The 20,072-nt window shown below is 48.5% G+C and overlaps 1 protein-coding gene and 1 pseudogene across 1 annotated transcript; both read left to right on the plus strand.

Moving 5' to 3' along the window:
* Positions 1–2,861: 2,861 nt before the first annotated feature.
* Gpr32 (G protein-coupled receptor 32) lies at positions 2,862–11,635 on the plus strand. Its single transcript, XM_045133355.1, is given in 10 exon segments — positions 2,862–3,084; positions 3,087–3,136; positions 3,139–3,305; positions 3,600–3,654; positions 3,656–3,758; positions 3,761–3,813; positions 3,816–4,007; positions 4,010–4,097; positions 11,292–11,479; positions 11,573–11,635. Coding segments are annotated over 10 exon segments (1,182 nt in total).
* Positions 11,636–18,485: 6,850 nt separating this feature from the next.
* On the plus strand, positions 18,486–19,844 carry LOC123454632 (annotated as a pseudogene).
* Positions 19,845–20,072: the final 228 nt, after the last annotated feature.

Raw genomic sequence — 20,072 nt, forward strand, 5'->3', positions numbered from 1 at the left:
ATTCCATGTCAGCCTGAGCTAGAGTAAGACCCTACCTCGAATAACCAAAAAAAAAAAAGTTGTGAATAAGCCATATGGAAACCTACTTTTTTTAGATAATGGCACACCCAGAAGCCATAGACTGTTACTAGAAAAATGTCAGTGCCAGAGATGGGATACCTTCCATTGAGTTGTTGGCCAGGGTGGTCCCTGATGCCCCCAACACATTATAGGCTATTGCGAAGGCTTTGGTTTCCCACCAGAAATATATGGTAAGACCCTATTGCTGAAGACTCCACATATCTGGGCTGACAGAAAGCTGGGAAAAGGTGCCCTGCATTGTAGCCCTATGGGAGGCAGAAGTCATCAGCAGTGAAAAGAGTGGACACTGGAAGCCTTAAGTTTGGCCAACTAGACCAAATGACAGAATGGGTGCAATAGTGGCATGTCTGTTATGGAGTAAACAAACTGCTCTCTGATTGGACTGTAGGCCCCTCCATGGGAAGGAATACGTGTATGGTACTGAAAACCTAATCAAAAGCCTTTGGCGGGGGAGTTCATGAGCCCAAGGATGTAACGCCTGCTGTAGTCTGGCTAAATGCATATATTATGCTCACCAAGCTGCCCTGTAAGCACTTCACTTAATGTTCATACCCATATATTTTTTTCACACCCATATATTAATGCTACTCTCATTTTTGGTTAGAGAAGCTTCTTTATTCAGATGGCGGTGACCACTGGGATGACCCAAAAGGTCCCATAGTGCTGAGAAGAAGTAACAGGACTGCTCAGCACTGAAATATCTCTATTATATCTTCCAAGGCTCAGGGTCCATTGTGGTAGAGGTGGCAGGAAGAATGTAAGAACCAAATAAAGAGTAGGACTGCTGACAATGCAATCATTCAGACAGAAATTGGACTTAATATCCATGACTTTGCAGTGCCTACCACTATTTTCATAAGACCCGCAAAATAGGAGGAAGAGACGATGACATCAAAATACAAGAGAGACGAATGGAGAGAGGGAGGGGATATGATGGAGAGTGGAGTTGTGGAGGGGAAAATGGGGAAGGGGAGGGAATTATCATAGTTTATTGTTTATAATTATGGAACTTGTCAATAAAAAAAAAACATTAAAAAATACAAATAGCCAGACATGGTGGCACACACCTTTAATCCCAACACTTGGGAGGCAGAGGTAAAAGCATCACCATGAGTTCAAGGCCACCCTGAGACTACTGAGTTAATTCCAGATCAGCGTGGGATAGAGCAAGACCTTACCTCAAAAAAGGGAGGGGGCTGGAGAGATGGCTTAGCAGGGAAGGGACTTGCCTGCAAAGGCTCATGACCCAAGCTCAATTCCCCAGGACCTGCATAAAACCAGATGCACAAAGTGGTGCATGCATCTGGAGTTCAAGTTCATCTGCACTGATTGGAGGCCCTGGTGCACCCATTCTCTGTCTCTCTTCTCTCTCTCTCTCTCTGCTTGCAAATAAAAAAATATTAAAATAAATAAATAAATAAAATATTAAAAATGTTTAAAAAACACAAAACAAAACAAGACAAAGGAACTTTCTTAACTTCATAAAACTTCCAGCAAACATCATAGAATAGTCAAAGGCCTTTTGCTTTTGTGCAAAACAAAACAAAACAAAAAACAGACTAGGGTTCTGTCCTTATTCTGCTTAAGGTATTATGTAGAATTATATATATGACTTGCTGATGTTTTATTTAAAAAGAAAAAAGGTGGGGGTGTCTGTTGGTGTACTTCAGTGGCAGAGCACCTACCTAGTGTGCAAGAGGTCTCAAATTGGATTCTCACCACCAAAGACTAGAAGGTAAGATGGTTCAGCAGTTAAAGGTGCACGCTTGCCAAGCCTGCCAGCTTTGACTCGGGTTCAATTCCCCAGTACCAATGTAAAGCCATCTTATTATTGCTGGAACTCATTTGCAGTCGTAAGAAACCTTGGTGTAATTGCTCATTCATTCTCTCTCCTTCTGCTCACAAATAAATAAAAATATATCAAGACTAGAATGGAATTGAGAAAGCTGTCATTATTTGAACATGCTATAACTGTATGCTCAGTAAAATAAAAAACCAACATGCCAACTATTAAAACAAATAATAAGAGATCACCATGGCCTGTAGTTACAAGATTAACGAACATAATTCCATTTCTTTAAAAAATTTTTCATTTATTTGCAAGAAGAGAGAGATAAAGGAGAGAGAGAGAATGGGTGCACCAGGGCCTCCAGCCTTTGCAAATAAACTCCAGAATCATGTGCCACTTTGTGCAGCTGGCTTTACGTGGATCCTGGGGATTTGAAGCTTGGTATTTTAAAAATTTTTATTTATTTATTTATTTGTAAGCAGAGAGAGATAGAGAGAAGAGAGACAGACAGACAGAATGGGCACACCAGGGCCTCTAGCCACCGCAGATGAAACTCCAGATGCACATGCCCCTTGTGCATCTGGCTTATGTGGGTCCTGGGGAATTGAATCTGTGTCCTTTGGCTTCACAGGCAAATGCCTTAACTGCTAAGCCATCTCTCCAGCCTGAAGCCTGGTATTTAAGCTTTGCAGGCAAGTGCTTTAACCACGGGGCTATCTCTCTGGGCCTCATTTCATTTATTTACACTGACAATAATCATGAAATAAAAATACCACTCATGACTTCAGAAAAACTAGAAATAAGCAAAGAAGAAAATAAAAGATTTTATGTAGCAAACTTCTCATTCAGAAGGATCTTGGTTGGAGTGACCAAAAATACACTAGACAGGAGCTCCATGGCTGAGCCACGGCCCCAGCCCTCACTGTGGATTCTAGGCAGGAGCTAGGGAAATAACCAGTGGCTCTGATATGTGGTCCTTCCTGTTGGAAAGATGAATAATCCTGAAAACCAACCTGAGCAAGGGTGGTACCTGCGGGAACTGACCACTGCCATCCTGTCTGTGTCCTGTGTCATTGGAGTCCTGAGCAATGGACTGGTGCTGTATATGACCATTTTCCAGATGGCTCACATTGTCACCACCATTTGGTTCTTCAACCTGGCCCTAGCTGACTTCACTGTCCTCCTGTCCCTGCTCATCTCTATCTACAACATGGCCCATGGCCAGTGACCCTCTGGGCATGCAAAATCTACATGGTTTTTTTCTGGCCCTTAACTTTTTCACCAGCATCTACCTTCTGGTCTTCATCTCTGTGGATTGCTGCATCTTGCTCCTCTACCCAGACTGGGCCTGGAGCCACCACAGTATGAAGAGAGTCATTTGGTTGGCTATCCCTGTGTGGCTTTTGGCAGCCACTGTCTGCTCTCCATACTTCAAGTATGGAGTCACTGGAAAACTGTACATGGGCTGGAGAGATGGATTAGCAGTTACTGTGCTGGCCTGCGAAGCCTAAGGACTCATGTTCAAATCTCCAGGTCCCATATTAGCCAGATGCACATTGAAACAAGTGCACAATGTTGCACACGACTGGAATTTGTTTTCAGTGGCTGAAGGCCTTGAGACACCCATTCTTTCACTCTCTCAAAATAAAAATAATATTTCAAAAATCTGTGCAGTGTAAACACTGATTTTGGAGGAGACAGTACAGAATTGGAATCCAATGTTTTCCAGGCGACAGAAGGCAGTGACTATTACTTGTTTCCTGTTGTGTTTCTTGGTGTTCTTGGGTCATCACTGGCACCTGTGCCCACCTCATCCGTACCAAGCTCTGGAGGGAGGATTTGGTCCACATCAGCAGGCCCAAGAGACTGCTGGTGGTGTTGGTGAAAGCCTTTTCACCTTCTGGGTTCCCTTGAATGTGGCGCTTCTGGTCGAGTGGGGGAGGGGCTAATGATGTCGCCAAACCAATCTCACTAACCCTAGATGCTACTTATCTTGTGGACCACCTTCTCCTTAAGCTACCCCAACACCTGTCTCAACCTGTTCCTCTATGTTTTCATAAGCAGAAATTTCCAACAAAAAATTTTCCGGTCTCTGTTTTCTGCCCTAGCCAGATCGTTTGGGGAAGAAGGTTTTATCAGTCATCCTGCCCCTGAGGCAAAGCCCCCCCCCATGGGGGGGGGAGGATGCTTGAAACCTGCAGGAGGAAACCAGAAGTCTTCCTTCATAGTGGGTGTGAAAGAATACATAGGTGGGCTTCCAAGACTCTTCTTCTGGGATGTCTCCCCAGCAAACTCTCTGGAAAGTTCTACTGTATAGACACACATCCATTTCCCCCTTCCTTTATAGAAAGTCTTTTTCTTGTTTTAACTGAGCACCTGGTGAACCTGAAGAAAGACTATATAACCCAGTATGCCTTGCAAGTAGGTGCAGCCATATGACTATTTCTGCACAATAGCATGAGGGCGGACTTAAAATTTTCTGGAAGGGCCTTTAAATGAAAGGGTCCTCAGTAAGCCCTTCTCTTAACGTTCATACCCATATATTAATGCTACTCTCACTTTTGGGTAGAGAAGCTTCTCTTTTCAGATGGCAGTGACCTTGGGATGACTCAGAAGGCACCATGGTGCTGAGAAGTGACAGGGAGTGCTCAGCACTGCAGTATCTCTAATCACACCTTCCAAGGCTCAGGGTCCATTGCAGAAGAGGTAACAGAAAGAATGTAAGGGCCAAAGGAAGGGTAGGACTCCTTATGATGTACTCTTCCAGACACAAGGAAGGAAGGAAAGAGGGAAAGAAGGAGAGACGGAGGGAAGGAAGGAAGGAAAAAAGAAAAGGTTAGCTGGAGGGGTGGCTTAGCAATTAAGGCACTTGCCTGCAAAGCCAAAGGATCCATGTTGGATTCCCCAGGACCCATGTTAGCCAATTGCACAAGGTGGCACATGTGTCTGGAATTCGTTTGCAGTGGGTGGAGGCCCTGGCACGCCCATTCTCTCTCTGTGTCTCCTTCTTTCTCTCTGTCAAATAATAATAAAATAACTAAAAATAAAATAGAAAAAAAAAAGAGGAGGAAAGGGAAGACAAGAATGGGAGGAAGAAAGGAAGGGCAATTTATTGGAGATAGATGAGAGAAAGAGAGAGAGAGAGAGAGAGAGAGAGAGAGAGAGAGAGAGGGCACCTAACTCCAGATGCATGGAGCACTTTATGCATCTGGCTTTCAAGGGTACCGGGGAATTGTTTCTAAGCCACCACTCTTTGCAAGCAAGCGTCCTTAACTGCGGCTGAGGGGGTTTTAAGAGTGAGAAGGATGAGAAGGAGACTCTGCACAAGGTGACTTCAGTCCTCTGCTACTGGCTAAGGCAAGTCATCAGGCTGGCCTAGAATCTAGGTGTGAAGGAACAGGCCCCACCTCTCAATGGAAAGTTTACAAAGTAACATCTCAAAGGGGAACATGCAGAATGGGGACATTTGTGAAACCTGCCACGCACAGAAGCTCCGTGGCAAGCCATGTGGGAAACTACTGCATCCCCGTGGAGTCCCCATGACAGCCCTGGGGGCTACTTTCGAGGCTGAGGAGAGAGAGTACAAACTCTGGTTCACAGAAGCCACTGCAATTTTATGTCTCTGTTATATCTGACTCTGTCCATACCATAGCTATTATGCCTCTGACCCAGGGAACATGTGTAAAGCAAGATAATAAACGACCCTAATGCCAAAGCTTGTTGGAGTCCGGTTCTCTGTGAATTACTTACTTGTCAGAAACACTCCCATCCTTCTTTGACATGGTGGTACAGCTTGTAACTCCATCAGCGGGGACACGGGGGGAGAGGTTGTGAGTTTGAGTCCACCAGGACAACATAGCAAGTTCTAGGCCAGCCTGAGCTTTATTGTGAGACCATATCTCAAAAATAGGGGGGAAGGGTATCATAAAACATATCAGCACTGGGGAGACTGAGACAGGAGGATCACCATGTGTTCAAGGCCAGCCTGGGCTACAGAGTGAGTTCCAGGCCAGCCTGGGCTAGAGTGAGATCCTGCCTAAAAAAAAAAAAAAAAAAAATCCAGCACTGAAAAATGGCTCAGAGGTCAAGGCACTTGCCTACAAAGCCTAATGACCCGAGTTTGATTCTCCAGTACCCACATAAATCTAGATGTACAAAGTGGTGCATATATCTGGAATTTGTTTGCAGAGGCTAGGGGTCCTGGTGTGCCCATATTCTCTCTCTCCTTGCAAAGAAGTAAATAAAAGTAAAAATAAATATACAAAGCCAGGCTGGAGAGATAGCTTAGCTGTTAAGGCACTTGCCTAAGAAGCCTAAGAACCCAGGTTTGATTCCCCAGTACCCGTGTAAACCTGATGCACAAGGTGGCTCGTGCATCTGGAGTTTGTTTGCACTGGCTAGAGGCCCTGGCATGCCCATCCTCTCTTTCCCTCTCTCAAATAAATAAATAAATGTAAAAAAATTAAAAAAAAATTACAGAGCAAAGCATGGTGGTGTACACCTTTAATCCCAGCACTCAGGAGGCAGAGGTCGGAGGATCACCTTGAGTTCAAGTATACCCTAAGACTACATAGTGAATTCCAGATCAGCCTGAGCTAGAGTGAGACCCTACCTTGAACTCCCGCCAACAACAAAAAAAAATAACAGAGCCAGGCTTGGTGGCGCACACCTTTAATCCCAGCACTCGGGAGGCAGAGGTAGGAGGATCACCATGAGACTACATAGTGAATTCCAGGTCAGCCTGAGCTAGAATGAGGCCCTACCTCGGGCCCCCTCCCCTGCAAATAATAAAATAATTTTAAAAAATAATTAATAAAACAAATCAATAAATAAAAGACAGCTGGGCATGGTAGTGCACACCTTTAATCCTAGCACTTGGGAGGCAGAGGGAAGAGGATCACTGTGAGTTTGATGCCAGCCCGAGACTACAGAGTGAATTCCAGGTCACCTTGGGTGAGAACAAGACTCTATCTTGAAAAACCAAAATAAATAAATAACTAAATAGAAAACAAAATGGAAAACAAAACATCAAAATGCTCTTGCCCAGGGAGTATTCTGAACGTGTACTTATTTATTTTTGCATGTATAGTGTGTGTGGTGTGGTGTGATGTGTGTGCATGGTATGTGCACATGTATGTGCAGATGTGGTCTCAGGTCCCTGGAGGCCAGAGGAGGAAGTCAAGTGTCCTTTCTGTCTCACTCACCTGCGTATTTCCTTGAGACAGAGTCTTTCTCTGAACGTGAAGCTGCAGTTTTTATGAGCCCCTGTGAGTCCCCAGTCTCTGCTCCCCATGGGGCTGGGGTTGCAGACATGCATGGCCACGCCTAGCTGTTTACATGGATGCTGAGAAACAAACTCAGGTAGTCTCAGGCCTCTCAAGCCCTCACACCTGCAGCAAGTGCTCTAGCTGCTGATCCAACTCCCCACCCCAGTGTTCCGAGCCTTTTGAAAGTAGGTACAAGGAGGGCATCATAATGCGTCATTTATAAGTTCTTTATCCTGTGTCTCATTTAAAAAAATATTTTATGAATTTATCTGAGAGAAAAGGAGAGAGAGAGAGAATGGGCACATCAGGGCCTCCAACCACTGCAAACAAACTCCAGACATATGCACGCCACCTTGTGCATCTGGCTCACAGGGGTACTGGAAAATCAAACCTGGGTTCTTAGGCTTTTATAGGCAAGTGCCTCAACCTTTAAGCCACCTCCAGCCCCCTGTCACTGTCATCATCTTCTTCTCTTCCTCCTCTACCTCTTCTTTCTTCTTCATAAATTTTATTTATTTTTTTTGTGAGCAGAGAGAATGAGAATAGGTTCACCAAGGCCTTTTGCCTCTGCAAGCAAACTCCAGATATATGCACCATTCTGTGCATCTGGCTTTAGATGAGGTGGGGCTTATTCCGGGTGGTCTATGGCTGTAGATAGTGCCTCTGGCTTTAGGTGGATGCTGGGGAATTGAACCTGGGCCATCAGGGCCATCATGCTTTGCAAGCAAGCACCTTGAACTGTTAAGCCATGTCTCCAGCCCTAGCCTGTGTCTTCTAAGAACAAGGACATTTCTCTTGAAACCATAATATTATTTTCCCTGAGAACATTAGCATGATATGACCTAATAGTCTATATTCAAATTTCCTAATGATCTCAATGAGGAACTTTATAGCATTAAAAAAAAAAAATCAAGGGGCTACAGAGATGGCTTAGCTGTTTGTTAAGGCACTTGCCTACAAAGTCTAAGGACCCAGGTTCGATTCCCCAGTACCCACTATATAAAGCCAGATGCACAGGGTGGTGCATGCATCTGGAGTTTGTTCATTGCAGTGGCTAGAAGCCCTAGCATGCCCATTTTCTCTCTCTCTCTGAAATAAGTTAAAAAAATATTTTTAAGAAATAAAATGAGCCGGGTGTGGTGGTGCACATCTTTAATCCTAGCACTTGGGAGGCAGAGGTAGGTGATCACCATGAGTTCAAGGTCGCCAGGAGACTACATAGTGAATTCCAGCCTGGACTAGAGTGAAACCCTACCTCAAAAAGCCAAAAATAAATAAAAAAATAAGAAGAAAGAAAAAAAGAAGTGAAAGAGTGACTAGTGGAAAAGAAGAGGGAGGGAGTTAGTGGAGGGGGATGGGAAAGGGGACCCCAACAGGGTCATGGGAAGGGGTTATGATCAAAGTACATTGTACATAAGTATGGAGGTTGTCAATAAATTTAAAAAAATAAATTCGACGAAACTGTAATTCATTCAAGCACTCATTAAAACCATACTTACCAAATACCTACTATTTATCCCAAACTTATCTAGCCTATAATTATAAATTTAAAAAAAATCAGTCTGGGCGTGGTGGCACACGCCTTTAATCCCAACACTTGGGAGGCAGAGGTAGGAAGATTGCTGGGAGTTCGAGGCCACCCTGAGACTACATATTGAATTCCAGGTCAGCCTGGGCTGGAGCAAGACCCTACCTCGAAAAGTCAAAAAATAAATAAATGAATGAATCAGAATTCTCCAATGATGCCCTTCCCCACCTCAAAGTGAGTATTGTTAGGACATGAAAACAGCCTCAAGTGATTCTCAAAACTAAAAAAAAATCAAGAATTCAGAAGCTCAGCATGGTAGCACACGCCTTTGATCCCAGGAAAACAAACAAACAAAACAAAAAAAATTTAGAAATGACTAACAAAGGAAAGCAGTATGGAAAGCGCCCTGATTGTCTTAAACATTGTCATTGCTATTTGTTTATTGATTTTGAGGTAGAGTCTCACTCTAGCCCAGGCTGACCTGGAGTTCTCGCTGTAGTCACAGTCGGGCCTCAAACTCACAGTGATCCTCCTACCTGCCTTTGGAGCGCTGGGATTAATGGCATGTGCCACCACATCCAGCTGCCAACCTTTAAAAAAAAAATTTTTTTTTTATTTATTTGCAAGGAAAGAGAGGGAGAGAGAACGAATGTTGCTGCATTCACTGCAGTTTGACGCAGCACTCTGTGCATCTGGCTTTCTATGGGTACTAGGGATTTGAACCTGGGCTAAACCAGGCCAGCAAGCTTTGCGAACAAGTGCCTTTAACTGCGGAGCCGTTTTCCCAGCCCCCATTGCCAGTCCAGGGACAAATAAAGCTGAAGTAGCCCCATGTGTCAGAATCTGTGAGCTGTGGATGAAGGCTATTCTTACATGAAAATCAATAGCCTTAAATTTTAATTAGAAGGGAAGAAAAGGTCCCGAAGAAAATTAGTAAAGCAAACAGTTCAGGAAGCTAGAAAAAGAAGGACAAAACAAAATGCACCAGAAGTTGAAAGAAAACATTGGTAGAGGCTAATAAGGAAAATGTATGAAAAAAGAAAAAGTTGTGAGCATTAAAAAAAAAAAAAAAAAAAAGCTAGTTCTCACCAGGTGTGGTGGTGACACACACCTTTAATCCCAGAACTCAGGAGACAGAGGTAGGAGGATGACCATGAGTTTGAGGCCACCCTGAGGCAACATAGTGAATTCCAGGTCAGCTAGAGCTAGAGTGAGACCCTACCTTGAAAACCAAAAACAAACAAAAAGCTAGTTCTCTCTTTGCGTGTAGTAACTAAGTTTTCTCCTTGTGTTCCTTGTGTTATGTTTCCATGCAGCTTCCTCTCTGTCTCTATCTCTCTCTGGCACTCATCTGCATGCTGTACGCACACTGGCATGCATGTGGGCCTACCTGTTTGCAGGTACACATGCATGAGGGGCCAGAGCTCATCGCTGGGCACCTCTCTCTCTCTTCTCCACTTGACTTATTCTTTTTTTTTTAACTACTTATTTATTTACAAGCAGAGAGAGAGAAAGAGATAAGACATAGAGAAATAATGGGCACACCAGGGCCTCCAGCCACTGCGAAGTAACTCCAGATGCATGGACCACCTTGTGCATCTGGCTTATGTGGGCCCTTGGGAATCAAACCTGGGCCATTGGGCTTTGCAGGCAAGCGTCTTAACCCCACGGAGCCATCTCCCCAGTCCTATTTATGTATTTTTTAAAATATATTTCTATTTATTTGTAAGCAGATAGAGAAAGAGAGAAAGGAAGAGAGTGAGTGAGAATGGGCACACCAGGGTCTCCTGCCACTGCAAATGAACTCCAGACACATGTGCCACCTTGTGTATCTTGCTTTACCTGGGTACTTGGGGAAACAAACCTGGGCTGTCAGGCTTTGTAGGCAAGCGCCTTCAAGTGCTGAGCCATCGCTCAGCGCCCTCTCCTTTATTTTTATGAGACAGGGTCTGTCAGTGAATGGGGAACTCACCCATTAGGCTAGGCTAGCTAGCTAGCTAGTCGCAGGGATGCTCCTCCTCCACCTCCACAGCACTGGGATTACATAAACACGGCTCCACACTCAGCACGTACCTGGGTGCTGGGGGTCTGAACTAAAGGTCCTCATGCTTCCACGTAACACCTTTACCCACTGAGCCCTCTCCCCAGTGTTGCCTTTTCTTAAATGATTTTTTAAAAACATTTATTTATTTGAGAGAGAGAGAGAGAGAGAGAGAGAGAGAGAGGTGGAGGGTGGGGAGGGGGGAGAATGAGTGTGCCAGGGCCTCTAGCGTAAATGAACTCCAGACACATGTGCCACCTTGTGCATCTGGCTTCCTTGGATCCTGAGAAATCGAACCTGGGTCCTTTGCAAGCACCTTAAGCCATCTCTTCAGCACTGTTCCTTTTTTTTTTTTTTTTTTCCTGTGGCTTTTCAAGGTAGGGTCTCTCTCAAGCCCAGGCTGACCTGGCACTCACTCTGTAGTCTCAGGCTGGCTTCGAATTCAAGGCGATCCTCCTACATCTGCATCCCTAGTGCTGGGATTCCAGCCTGTCTTTGTCTCTGTCCCTTTGTCTGCCTGTCACCCTAGCCCAAGCAAGAATTCCATTTGTGTTTGAATACTTTTACGACTACCAAAAACCGCAGGCCAGTTCCAAATGGAGACACTGGGCAGTGGCTTCCACTCATGCCTCAGTTTCCGCCCGGGTATCAATCAAGTGGGCAATGAAGGCGCCAGCCGGCCTGCGGAGGTGGGTGGCAGTGGGGACCCTTCCCCCACCCAGCCCATGCGCGAGGGGAGTCGGGGCGCGGCGGGACGCGGCGCTCCACGCGAGGTGCCTCCCCGCGGCCTGCCCACGCAAGCCGGGTCCCGGGGAAGCTTTTCATTCGCATTGATTTTGTAATGAGAGCGGTAGGCTTTCTGGCAGCAGCCTGCGGTGTTTGGCTTTCCGAGTGAGCGGCTGCAGCAGGTACCCCTGGGAGGCCTGTGAAGGGGTGAGCCATACCTCCCACGCCTGGCCAAACACTTGTGACCCTCAGAAATTAGACCTCAACTCTACAGAGGACAGATGAGGACACGACACGCGATGCCCAGAGAGGTTAAGTCACTGACCGAAGGTCACACAGCAAGGAGGTGATGGTTATGCCAGGCAGTTGGCAGGGTCTCAAGTGTCCAGAGACCTGGGCCCGCGCACATTCCAGAGGGAGGAGCTAACCTTCCAGGGAGGAGTGGTTACCGAGCTAGGAGAGGAGCAGAGACTTCTGGGGAAAAGGGCTTACTTCACATTTTAGGGGCAGGACAGACATTTTTGGGGAGCGGCTAATATTTCAGCGGGAGGGGCTGACATTTAGTTGGGGGGGGCAGAGCTAACATTTTGGATATGGGCTGATGTTGGCATGCAAACATTTAGGAGTGGAGCTAACACCTTTAAAAAAAAAATTAAAGCTGGGCATGCTTGCATACACCATTAATCCCAGCACTCTGGAGGCAGATGTAGGAGGATCACCGTGAGTTTGAGGCCACCCTGAGACTACATAATGAATTCCAGGTCAGCTTGGGCTACAGTGAGACCCTACCTCGAAAAACAGACAGACAGACAGACAAACAGGGATGAACACTGTCCTTGGTAGCCTGGGCCTCCACCCCCCTTCCTCTTCACACTCTGTCCTGTCCCCACCGACACAGGCCAAACACACAGTAGGCGCAAAGCCCTCTCACCCTGGAGATTGGGGCACACGGGGTGCTCTCTCAGCCCCAGGAAGCCAGTTCTGCTCCAAGATCCGTCATCTCATCTCCGCAGAGGAGTAAGGATCCGCTCTTAATCACTACCTCTGTTTCTCTCCCGCAAGGCGGGAGGGGCGGGGAGGGGAGCCAGCGCCCCCAATCTGGCCTCGTTTGCACTGTTCCCAGCCGTAGGAGACAGTCTGTCACCCATGTCGGGAAATAGCTGTCATGAGCCTCCTCGCCCCCTGACACCTCCCCAGCCCCACCGAGCATTCCCCGCCACACAGGTGCAGGTCCTATGGCTGCCACGAAGGCGAGGCTGGCAGGCTGGCGCCCCGCTAGGGTGGAATTCAAACTCGGGACCCAGGAATCTCCAGTGGGAATTCACAGCTCCCATTCTTGCTCACGTGAATGAGACGCGGAGGGAAGGAGATTGACTGTCTTGCATCCAGGGCCATCCATGAGGGCGGGGTTCTGGTCTCTTTCCTGACTGTCCCGCGCGTCCTAGGGTTACAGTGTTGAGTCGGGCTTTGGGAATAGGCCTCCAGGACCGGTGTAAATGCTGGCTGGGTGTGATGACTCGCCCGTAATCCCAGCACTTGGGAAGCAGAGGCAGGGGATCCCCAGGGTAAGCTGGCTAGCTAGACTAGCCAAATTGGTAAACTCTGGCTTCACGTGAGAGACCCGCCTCAGTAAAATAGGTGAAGAGAAGCCGGGCGTGGTTGCGCACGCCTTTAATCCCAGAGGGTCGTCATGAGTTAGAGGCCACCCTGAAACTGCATACAGAATTCCGAGTCAGCCTGAGCTGGAGTGAGACCCTACCTCAAAATACCAGCCAGGAGGCAGAGGTAGGAGGATTGCCATGAGTTCGAGGCCACCCTGGGACTATATAATGAGTTTTAGGTCAGCCTGGGTTAGAGTGAGACCCTACCTTGAAAAACAAACAAACAAACAAGAAGGTGAAGAGTTACCGAGGAAGATACCGACTATCAACCTCTGACTTTCACGTGCATGGGCACACACACACACATGCTCAGCAAGGGTGCACCACACAGGTGAACGTGTCTATGCACATATCCGCACATCATACAAATGCCAAACATAAAATAGGGGCTAGGGAGATGGCTCACTGGGGAGGAGTGCTCCTGGTGTAAGCATGAGGGCCTGAATTCCAGCTCCAGAGCCCAGGTAAAGCCATGGCGTGTGGTGTACCAGGCTTGATGGTGGTGCACCCCTTTAAGCCCAGCACTCGGGAGGCAGAGGTAGGAGGATCATGGTGAGTTCGAGGCCACTCTGAGACTACATAGTGAATTCCAGGTCAGCCTGGACTAGAGTGAGACCCTACCCCAAAAACCAAACCAAAACAAAAAGCTGGGTGTGGCCATGCACAGCTCTGTAGGGAGCAGAGAGCAGAGACAGAATCACTGGGGCTCTCTGCTCGGCCAGCTCTGATTGAAAATGATTTGATCTCCAGTATTGAAAATGAAAAGAAAGACTGAAGGAAGAGGTTCAAATGGGTAGAACACTTGCCACACATGTGGGAGTATCGTGAGTTCAGGTCCCCAGACCCCACCTACAAGCCCAAAGCTGTGCTGGGATTTTATGACTCCATGTTGCCTATGGAGAGATGGACCAGTAGTCTTGCCTCCAATGAGACAGAAGGCCAGAATCAACACCCAAAAATTGTCCTGGCCTCCACATACATGCTGTGGCATGCATGCACCTGCACTCATACACATGAACACACACACACGCATACACAAACACCTGAAAAAAAAGGGGGCTGGAGAGATGTTTAATAGTTAAGGTGCTTGCTTGAGAAGCCTAAGAACCCAGGTTCGAGTCCCCAGTACCCACATCAGCCAGATGCACAAAGTGACGCATGTGTCTGGAGTTTGTTTCAATGGCTAGAGGCCCTGGTGTGCCCATTCTATCTACCTCTTTCTTTCTCTCTCTCAAATAAATAAGAAATTTTTTTTAAATTTTTTTTATTTATTTATTTGAGAGCGACAGACACAGAGAGAAAGACAGATAGAGGAAGAGAGAGGGAATGGGCGCGCCAGGGCTTCCAGCCTCTGCAAACGAACTCCAGATGCGTGCGCCCCCTTGTGCATCTGGCTAACGTGGGACCTGGGGAACTAAGCCTCGAACCGGGGTCCTTAGGCTTCACAGGCAAGTGCTTAACCGCTAAGCCATCTCTCCAGCCAATAAGAAATATTTTTAAAAAGCAAAAAAGAATAGAATAAAGAAAGAAAGAAAAAGAAAAAAGAAAGAACAAAAAGGAGGGAGGGAGGAAAATGGGGCCTCCAGCTGTTCTGGGTCACGTCGGTGCCCCTTGGAGGCTTATTTCCAGCTTTCTGCTTGCCATGTCTATGGACACAAAGATCAATCAAGGAGCTGGAGAGATGGCTAGGTGGCTAAAGATACTTGCTTGCAAAGCCGGCAGTCTGGGTTCACTTTCCCAGCATCCAGGTAAAGCCAGATGTACAGAGTGGTGCATGCTTCTAGGGCTCTTCAGGGAGTGGGCAGAGGCCGTGAGAAGGCTGGTCAGGGATGTAGTCTGAGCAGGGACTCCCCAGCCTTGGTGCTAGGCAGGAGGGGATGAGGTAAAGAGAATGGGTGCTGGGAGTGGGAAAGCTGGTAACGGGCTCTATCCTGCAACTCTTCCTCCTTACCTTCCCCCCTTCTCCAAGCCCTGGTCACTTTGAACGCCCACAGGAACCCCAAGACCAAGTCTGAACAAGACTGCTGCCCGCTTCCTCTTCCCCAACTCCTTCCTCCTCTTTCTCAACACCACACCACCCTCACTCCCACCACAGCCAGGCCACACCTCCCCTTGGCTATCCCAGACACAGACCACCTTTTCCTGCATGCAGCCTGTCCCAACTGGCTACTGCCTCCTCATTCTAGAGGCAAAACCCAGCATTTTGTTTGTTTTTGTTTTTTGTAGGGTTTCACTCTAGTCCAGGCTGACCTGGAATTCACTATGTGGTCTCAGGGTGGCCTCAAACTCAAGGTGAACCTCCTACCTCTGCCTCCCGAGTACTGGGATTAAAGGCACGCACCACTATACCCAGGAAACCCAGCAATTTAACTATGTGACTATCAGAGAATCTCCATATACCAGTGGGTACATTCCATTTTTCTTGTTGCTACAGCAAGTGACTACAACTTTTAGGGCTGCAATGCAAAATCATCTTTTTTGGGGGGGAAGGGGGGAGGGTTTTGCTCTAGCCCAGGCTGACCTGGAATTAGAGAGAATGCACACAGTAGGGCCTCAGTCCCAGGCTGGCCTCAAACTCACAATGATCTTTCCTACCTCAGTCTTCTGGGTGCACCATCACACCCAGCTGTCTTACAAATATTAAGCAGGTCTTGTTCTGCATGGCCCTGCTATTCTCAAACCCAAGACCCTCTTGTCTCAGCCCCAAGTGCCTGGATTATAGATGTGCATCACCACCCATGACTTGAATGGGTGGCCCCCAGAGGAGAGTCCCGCCCCCTGCCCGACCCAACTTCCAGAGGTGTTCTAGAGAGCCTCACTCCCTCTTCTCACCTGGGGCCATGTCAGTCTGAGTAATTCGAGACCTCCCGCTGTATAGCGACAGGAAGATCCCACTTGCCTCCTTCACTTCCTTTGGCCACATTGCACGGCCCAGCTCTGGGTTCCAGGAATGACGACATGACATTCTTGGGGACAAGTCATCAGCCTCACTCAGTGATCCTGGGGGTGGTCTCTGATCACACACAACTACCATGGCTTCGATCATATTCACCATGCACCAAACTTGCGCCAGAAAGTGCCTTGGGTACAAAATGGGAGTGTCGGGCTGGAGAGATGGCCTAGAGGTTAAGATGCTTGCCTACGAAGCCAAAGGACCCAGGCTCAATTCCCCAGGATCCACATAAGCCAGATGCACAAGGTGGCACATGCATCTAGAGGTGGTTTGCAGTGGCCGGAGGCTCTGGTGCACCCACCCACTCACTCACTCTCTCTCAAATAAATAAATAAAAATTAAGAAATTAAAAATGAATGAATGAACAAAATGGGAATGTCTGTGTTAAAGTGTTTCAGGTCTGGGTGCCATAGAGATGGACAACCTATGGTCAAAATTACCTGCCCCCTCCCCCCCACCGGCCCTATCAGAAGGGAAGCAGAGGAGGGCTGGCCCAGAAGGGTTTGTCAGAAGAGGTAGCCTTTGAGAAAAGACCTGGAGGGCCTGGAAGATGTGTGAGGAAGGGTTTCTAGGCAAGTGGCACAGGCCTGCGGGTGGTGGTGTCTGGCATATTCATGGACACAGAGGCTGAGGAAGGTAAGGAGAGGGTTGCTATGGGTCGTTGAGGGTTTTCAGGCTATTCAGGACACAAGTAGAGCAAAATGCTTCCATCTGTGTGTGTTTGGAGGGAGGATTAAAGATCAGAGGGATGGGGATACACGCCTTTAGTCCCAGCACTCGGGAGGCTGAGGGTAGGAGGATCACTGTAAGTTCAAGACCAGCCTGAGACTGCGTAGTGAATTCCAGGTCAGCCTGAGCTAGAGCAAGACCCCCACCTCAAAAAACCAAACCAAACCAAAACAAAACAAACAAAACAAAAGATATCAGAGAGGGAGGAGGAAGTTGTGGGAGCATCCTGCCTAGAAAAGGCAGAGAGGGCTTCCTGGAGGAGGGGCCGTGTGAATTGGAAATTGATTTATGAGTAGGAGCTTGCAGGATGGAGGTAGGAATGCATTCATTCACTGATTCGTGTCCTGGGACTTTGTTGTTCAAGAGTCATTTGTTCATTCATCCATTTACTAATCATTCAGTGTATTTGAGCATGGTAATGGAAAACATAAGACTACATATCCCAGAGTTGGTCACTTCCTGGGCTTTTCCACTTAATGGACACTCAGTCACTTGACCTTGCTCTGTACCCTACCCTCTGTCTTGAGGAGGCCAGCCATAGCATCTTCTTACAGGGCTCTTGGGGGAAATTGACATGACGTGTAAAGGTCATAGCTTGTTACCCTGCATAAGAGGCAAGTGGCACCAAAAGATGGGCTTTCAGGCAAGGTGATGCCCAATCAGGTTCTTTTGTTTTGTTTTGTTTTTGGAGGTATGGTCTTGCTCTCCATCCTAAACTGACCTGGAATTCACTCTGTAGTCTCAGGGTACCATTGAACTCATGGTGATCCACCTACTTCTGCCTCCCAAGTGCTGGGATTAAAGGTGCGTGCCACCATGCCTGGCCTTGTTTATTTTATTACATTATTTATTAAACCTTTATTTATTTCCAATCAGAGAGATTGCGAGAATGGGTGTGCCAGGGCCTCTAGCCACTGCAGATGAACTCCACATGCATGTGCTACTTCCTGCATCTGGCTTCCCTTGGGTACTGGGGAATTGAACCTGGGTCATCAGGCTTTTCATGCAAGCACCTTAATCGCTTGAGCCATCTCTCCAGCCCCTCAATCAGGTTTTGAAGGACGAATAGGAGCTTACTATCTGCAGTGGTGGGATGAAGCCAGATACACGAAGATGGGGGAACAGGCTGGGTGTGTGCTTGTGTGAACATATTCAAATGGGCGGCTTGTTCTAGGGCTGTGGCGTGGGAAAAAGGACAGCAGTGGTTGGGAGGCTAGTGTGGAATGTGGAGCCGCAACACACAGAGCTACAAGTGTCAGTCAGGGCAGCTCTAACCCTAGCCTGGGGAGGGGAAGCTGAGGCCTGGACTCAGACCCCACAGGACCACGGCTCCCACTTCCTCTTCTCTCTACTTGTGAGCTGGGTGCACACGCCCAAGGGAAGACCGGGTCACTGGCTCTAGCTCAGACACCCTGGGAGATGCCCAGCCTGGATGTACTGGTGAGCTGAGGGGTAGGTGGCAGATCAGGGACCTGGGTGCCATTCCTGAGCTCACGTTCAGGCACTGGGACTCAGAGATGGGATGGCTCTGCCCCTGCTCTGTCCTGTGATTTTGGATCCCTCTCTCTGAGCCTTGGTGGGGCTGTCTGGGGAAGATCCTATTTAAGACTCTAGGTTCCCAAGAACAGAGGAGGGTAGTGGAGCTAAAAGACAGCGCAGGGGAGGAGCCCTGGAAAGGGTGGGTGTGATTGCAGCGGAGCAAGATGGGGGATGGTGGAGAAGGAAGGTGGTTACCTGGGGTTTCCATTCAGATTCAAAGGACGGGACTTTGGGCAGGGGTCCTACAGAGACACAGAAGGGCTGGAAACCAGGGAGGGTGCTGAGGTCCGCTCCGAACAGACTTGGAGGTACTGAGAAGGAGGGTGAGGTCTGAGCTGGGCCAGGGCGAGGGTGCTAGGGTGGGAGATTATAAGGGTGTCACAGGAACAGAGGAGGAGGGGTACTGTCAAGGGTCTGGAAGGCTTGGGACAGCTAGGGGCTGCTCTGACGTGGAGGCCTCTGGGTCCCCAACAGCATCAGCCAGCTCCTGGAAGACCCTGTGGAGATGTGGCAGCTGGCGCCATTGGAGACACTGTGCCTGCCCTGGGCCACTCTCTTCCTTCTTTACTCTCTGGTCACACTCATCTCCTACCTCTTGGACATAGCCAGCCAAGGCCTGCTGGCCCAGGCTGCAGGGCCCTTCCTGCCATCCCCACTGTCCGCTGCCTGATTCGGTTACCAAGCCACCACTGATGTCACCTTCACTGGTCTCTGCCACTGAGCCTCATCTGGATGCCCTCCTGTTGGCCCCTTCTGCCTCCTGGACCATGGCCTGGCCTTCCTCACCTTCTGGGCCAGTGGCCATTTGCTTGTATGCATGGCAGTTGACTATAGCACCTCACTCCTCCATCCGGCCTGGGCTCTGGATCGCAGCATGTCTCGCCAGGTGGTTTTCTGGGTTGATGGCCTCTGCATCCTTCTTCTAGGCCTGCTTGGGTCAACCCTACGAGCTGAGAGAGACCAAGCTGGCCATAGTGACCCTCTCAACAGGACACTGGCTGGAGAGTCACTCAGTTGGGGCCAGGACTCTTGGGCCTGGGACTTTGCCTTGGATCGGCTAGTGTTTGGGCTTGGAATGCCAACTGGGGTGCTAAGCGCCTTCTACAGAAGAGTGAAGGTACGACTGCGGCTGGCCAGGGCCACAGGGCGACCCCGCTGCTGGGCCTGCCCTGGGCCACGGCAGCCATGTTATTTTTCTGCTGGCTTCCCTTCCACCTGCTCCTGCTGCTGAGGTTGGTAGGCACTTGGAAGGCTGAGCTGCAGCTGGAGGATGTGTGGGTGCTGCTGAGACCCATGGGGCTCACCCTGCTGGGGTCCAGGGGCTCCCTCAACCCTTTTCTCTATGTGTGTGTGTGGACCAGATCTTCTGAAGATGGCTGGGCCAGGTCCTGTGGTCCTGCCAAGAGGCTGGAAAACTGGAGGAGGAGATGGGGGCACCAGGTACTAGGAGTGGATGCTGAGCTGTCCTGCAGGGACCTGAGGGAACAAGGCACAGCAGGGGTGGGGGATGGGGAGTGTCTCATCTCCTGAGATTGTGGGGGTGAGCTGAGCTGAAGCCATGAGTGACAGGGAGGAAAGGGACAGAAGGGTAGAGAGGGACAGAGACCCAGACAGAATAGGGAAGAGAGAGAGAGAGAGAGGGAGAGAAGTGCACAGTGGTTCAGAGAAGGAGACAGAGATCCAGAAAGGGGGACAGAGGCCCACAGAGGAAGACAGAAGCCTTAAGAGAAATGGTGGCTCTGCTGGTTTGGAGCCAGA

The sequence above is a fragment of the Jaculus jaculus genome, chromosome 14 (assembly GCF_020740685.1).
Source record: "Jaculus jaculus isolate mJacJac1 chromosome 14, mJacJac1.mat.Y.cur, whole genome shotgun sequence".
Taxonomy (NCBI): domain Eukaryota; kingdom Metazoa; phylum Chordata; class Mammalia; order Rodentia; family Dipodidae; genus Jaculus; species Jaculus jaculus.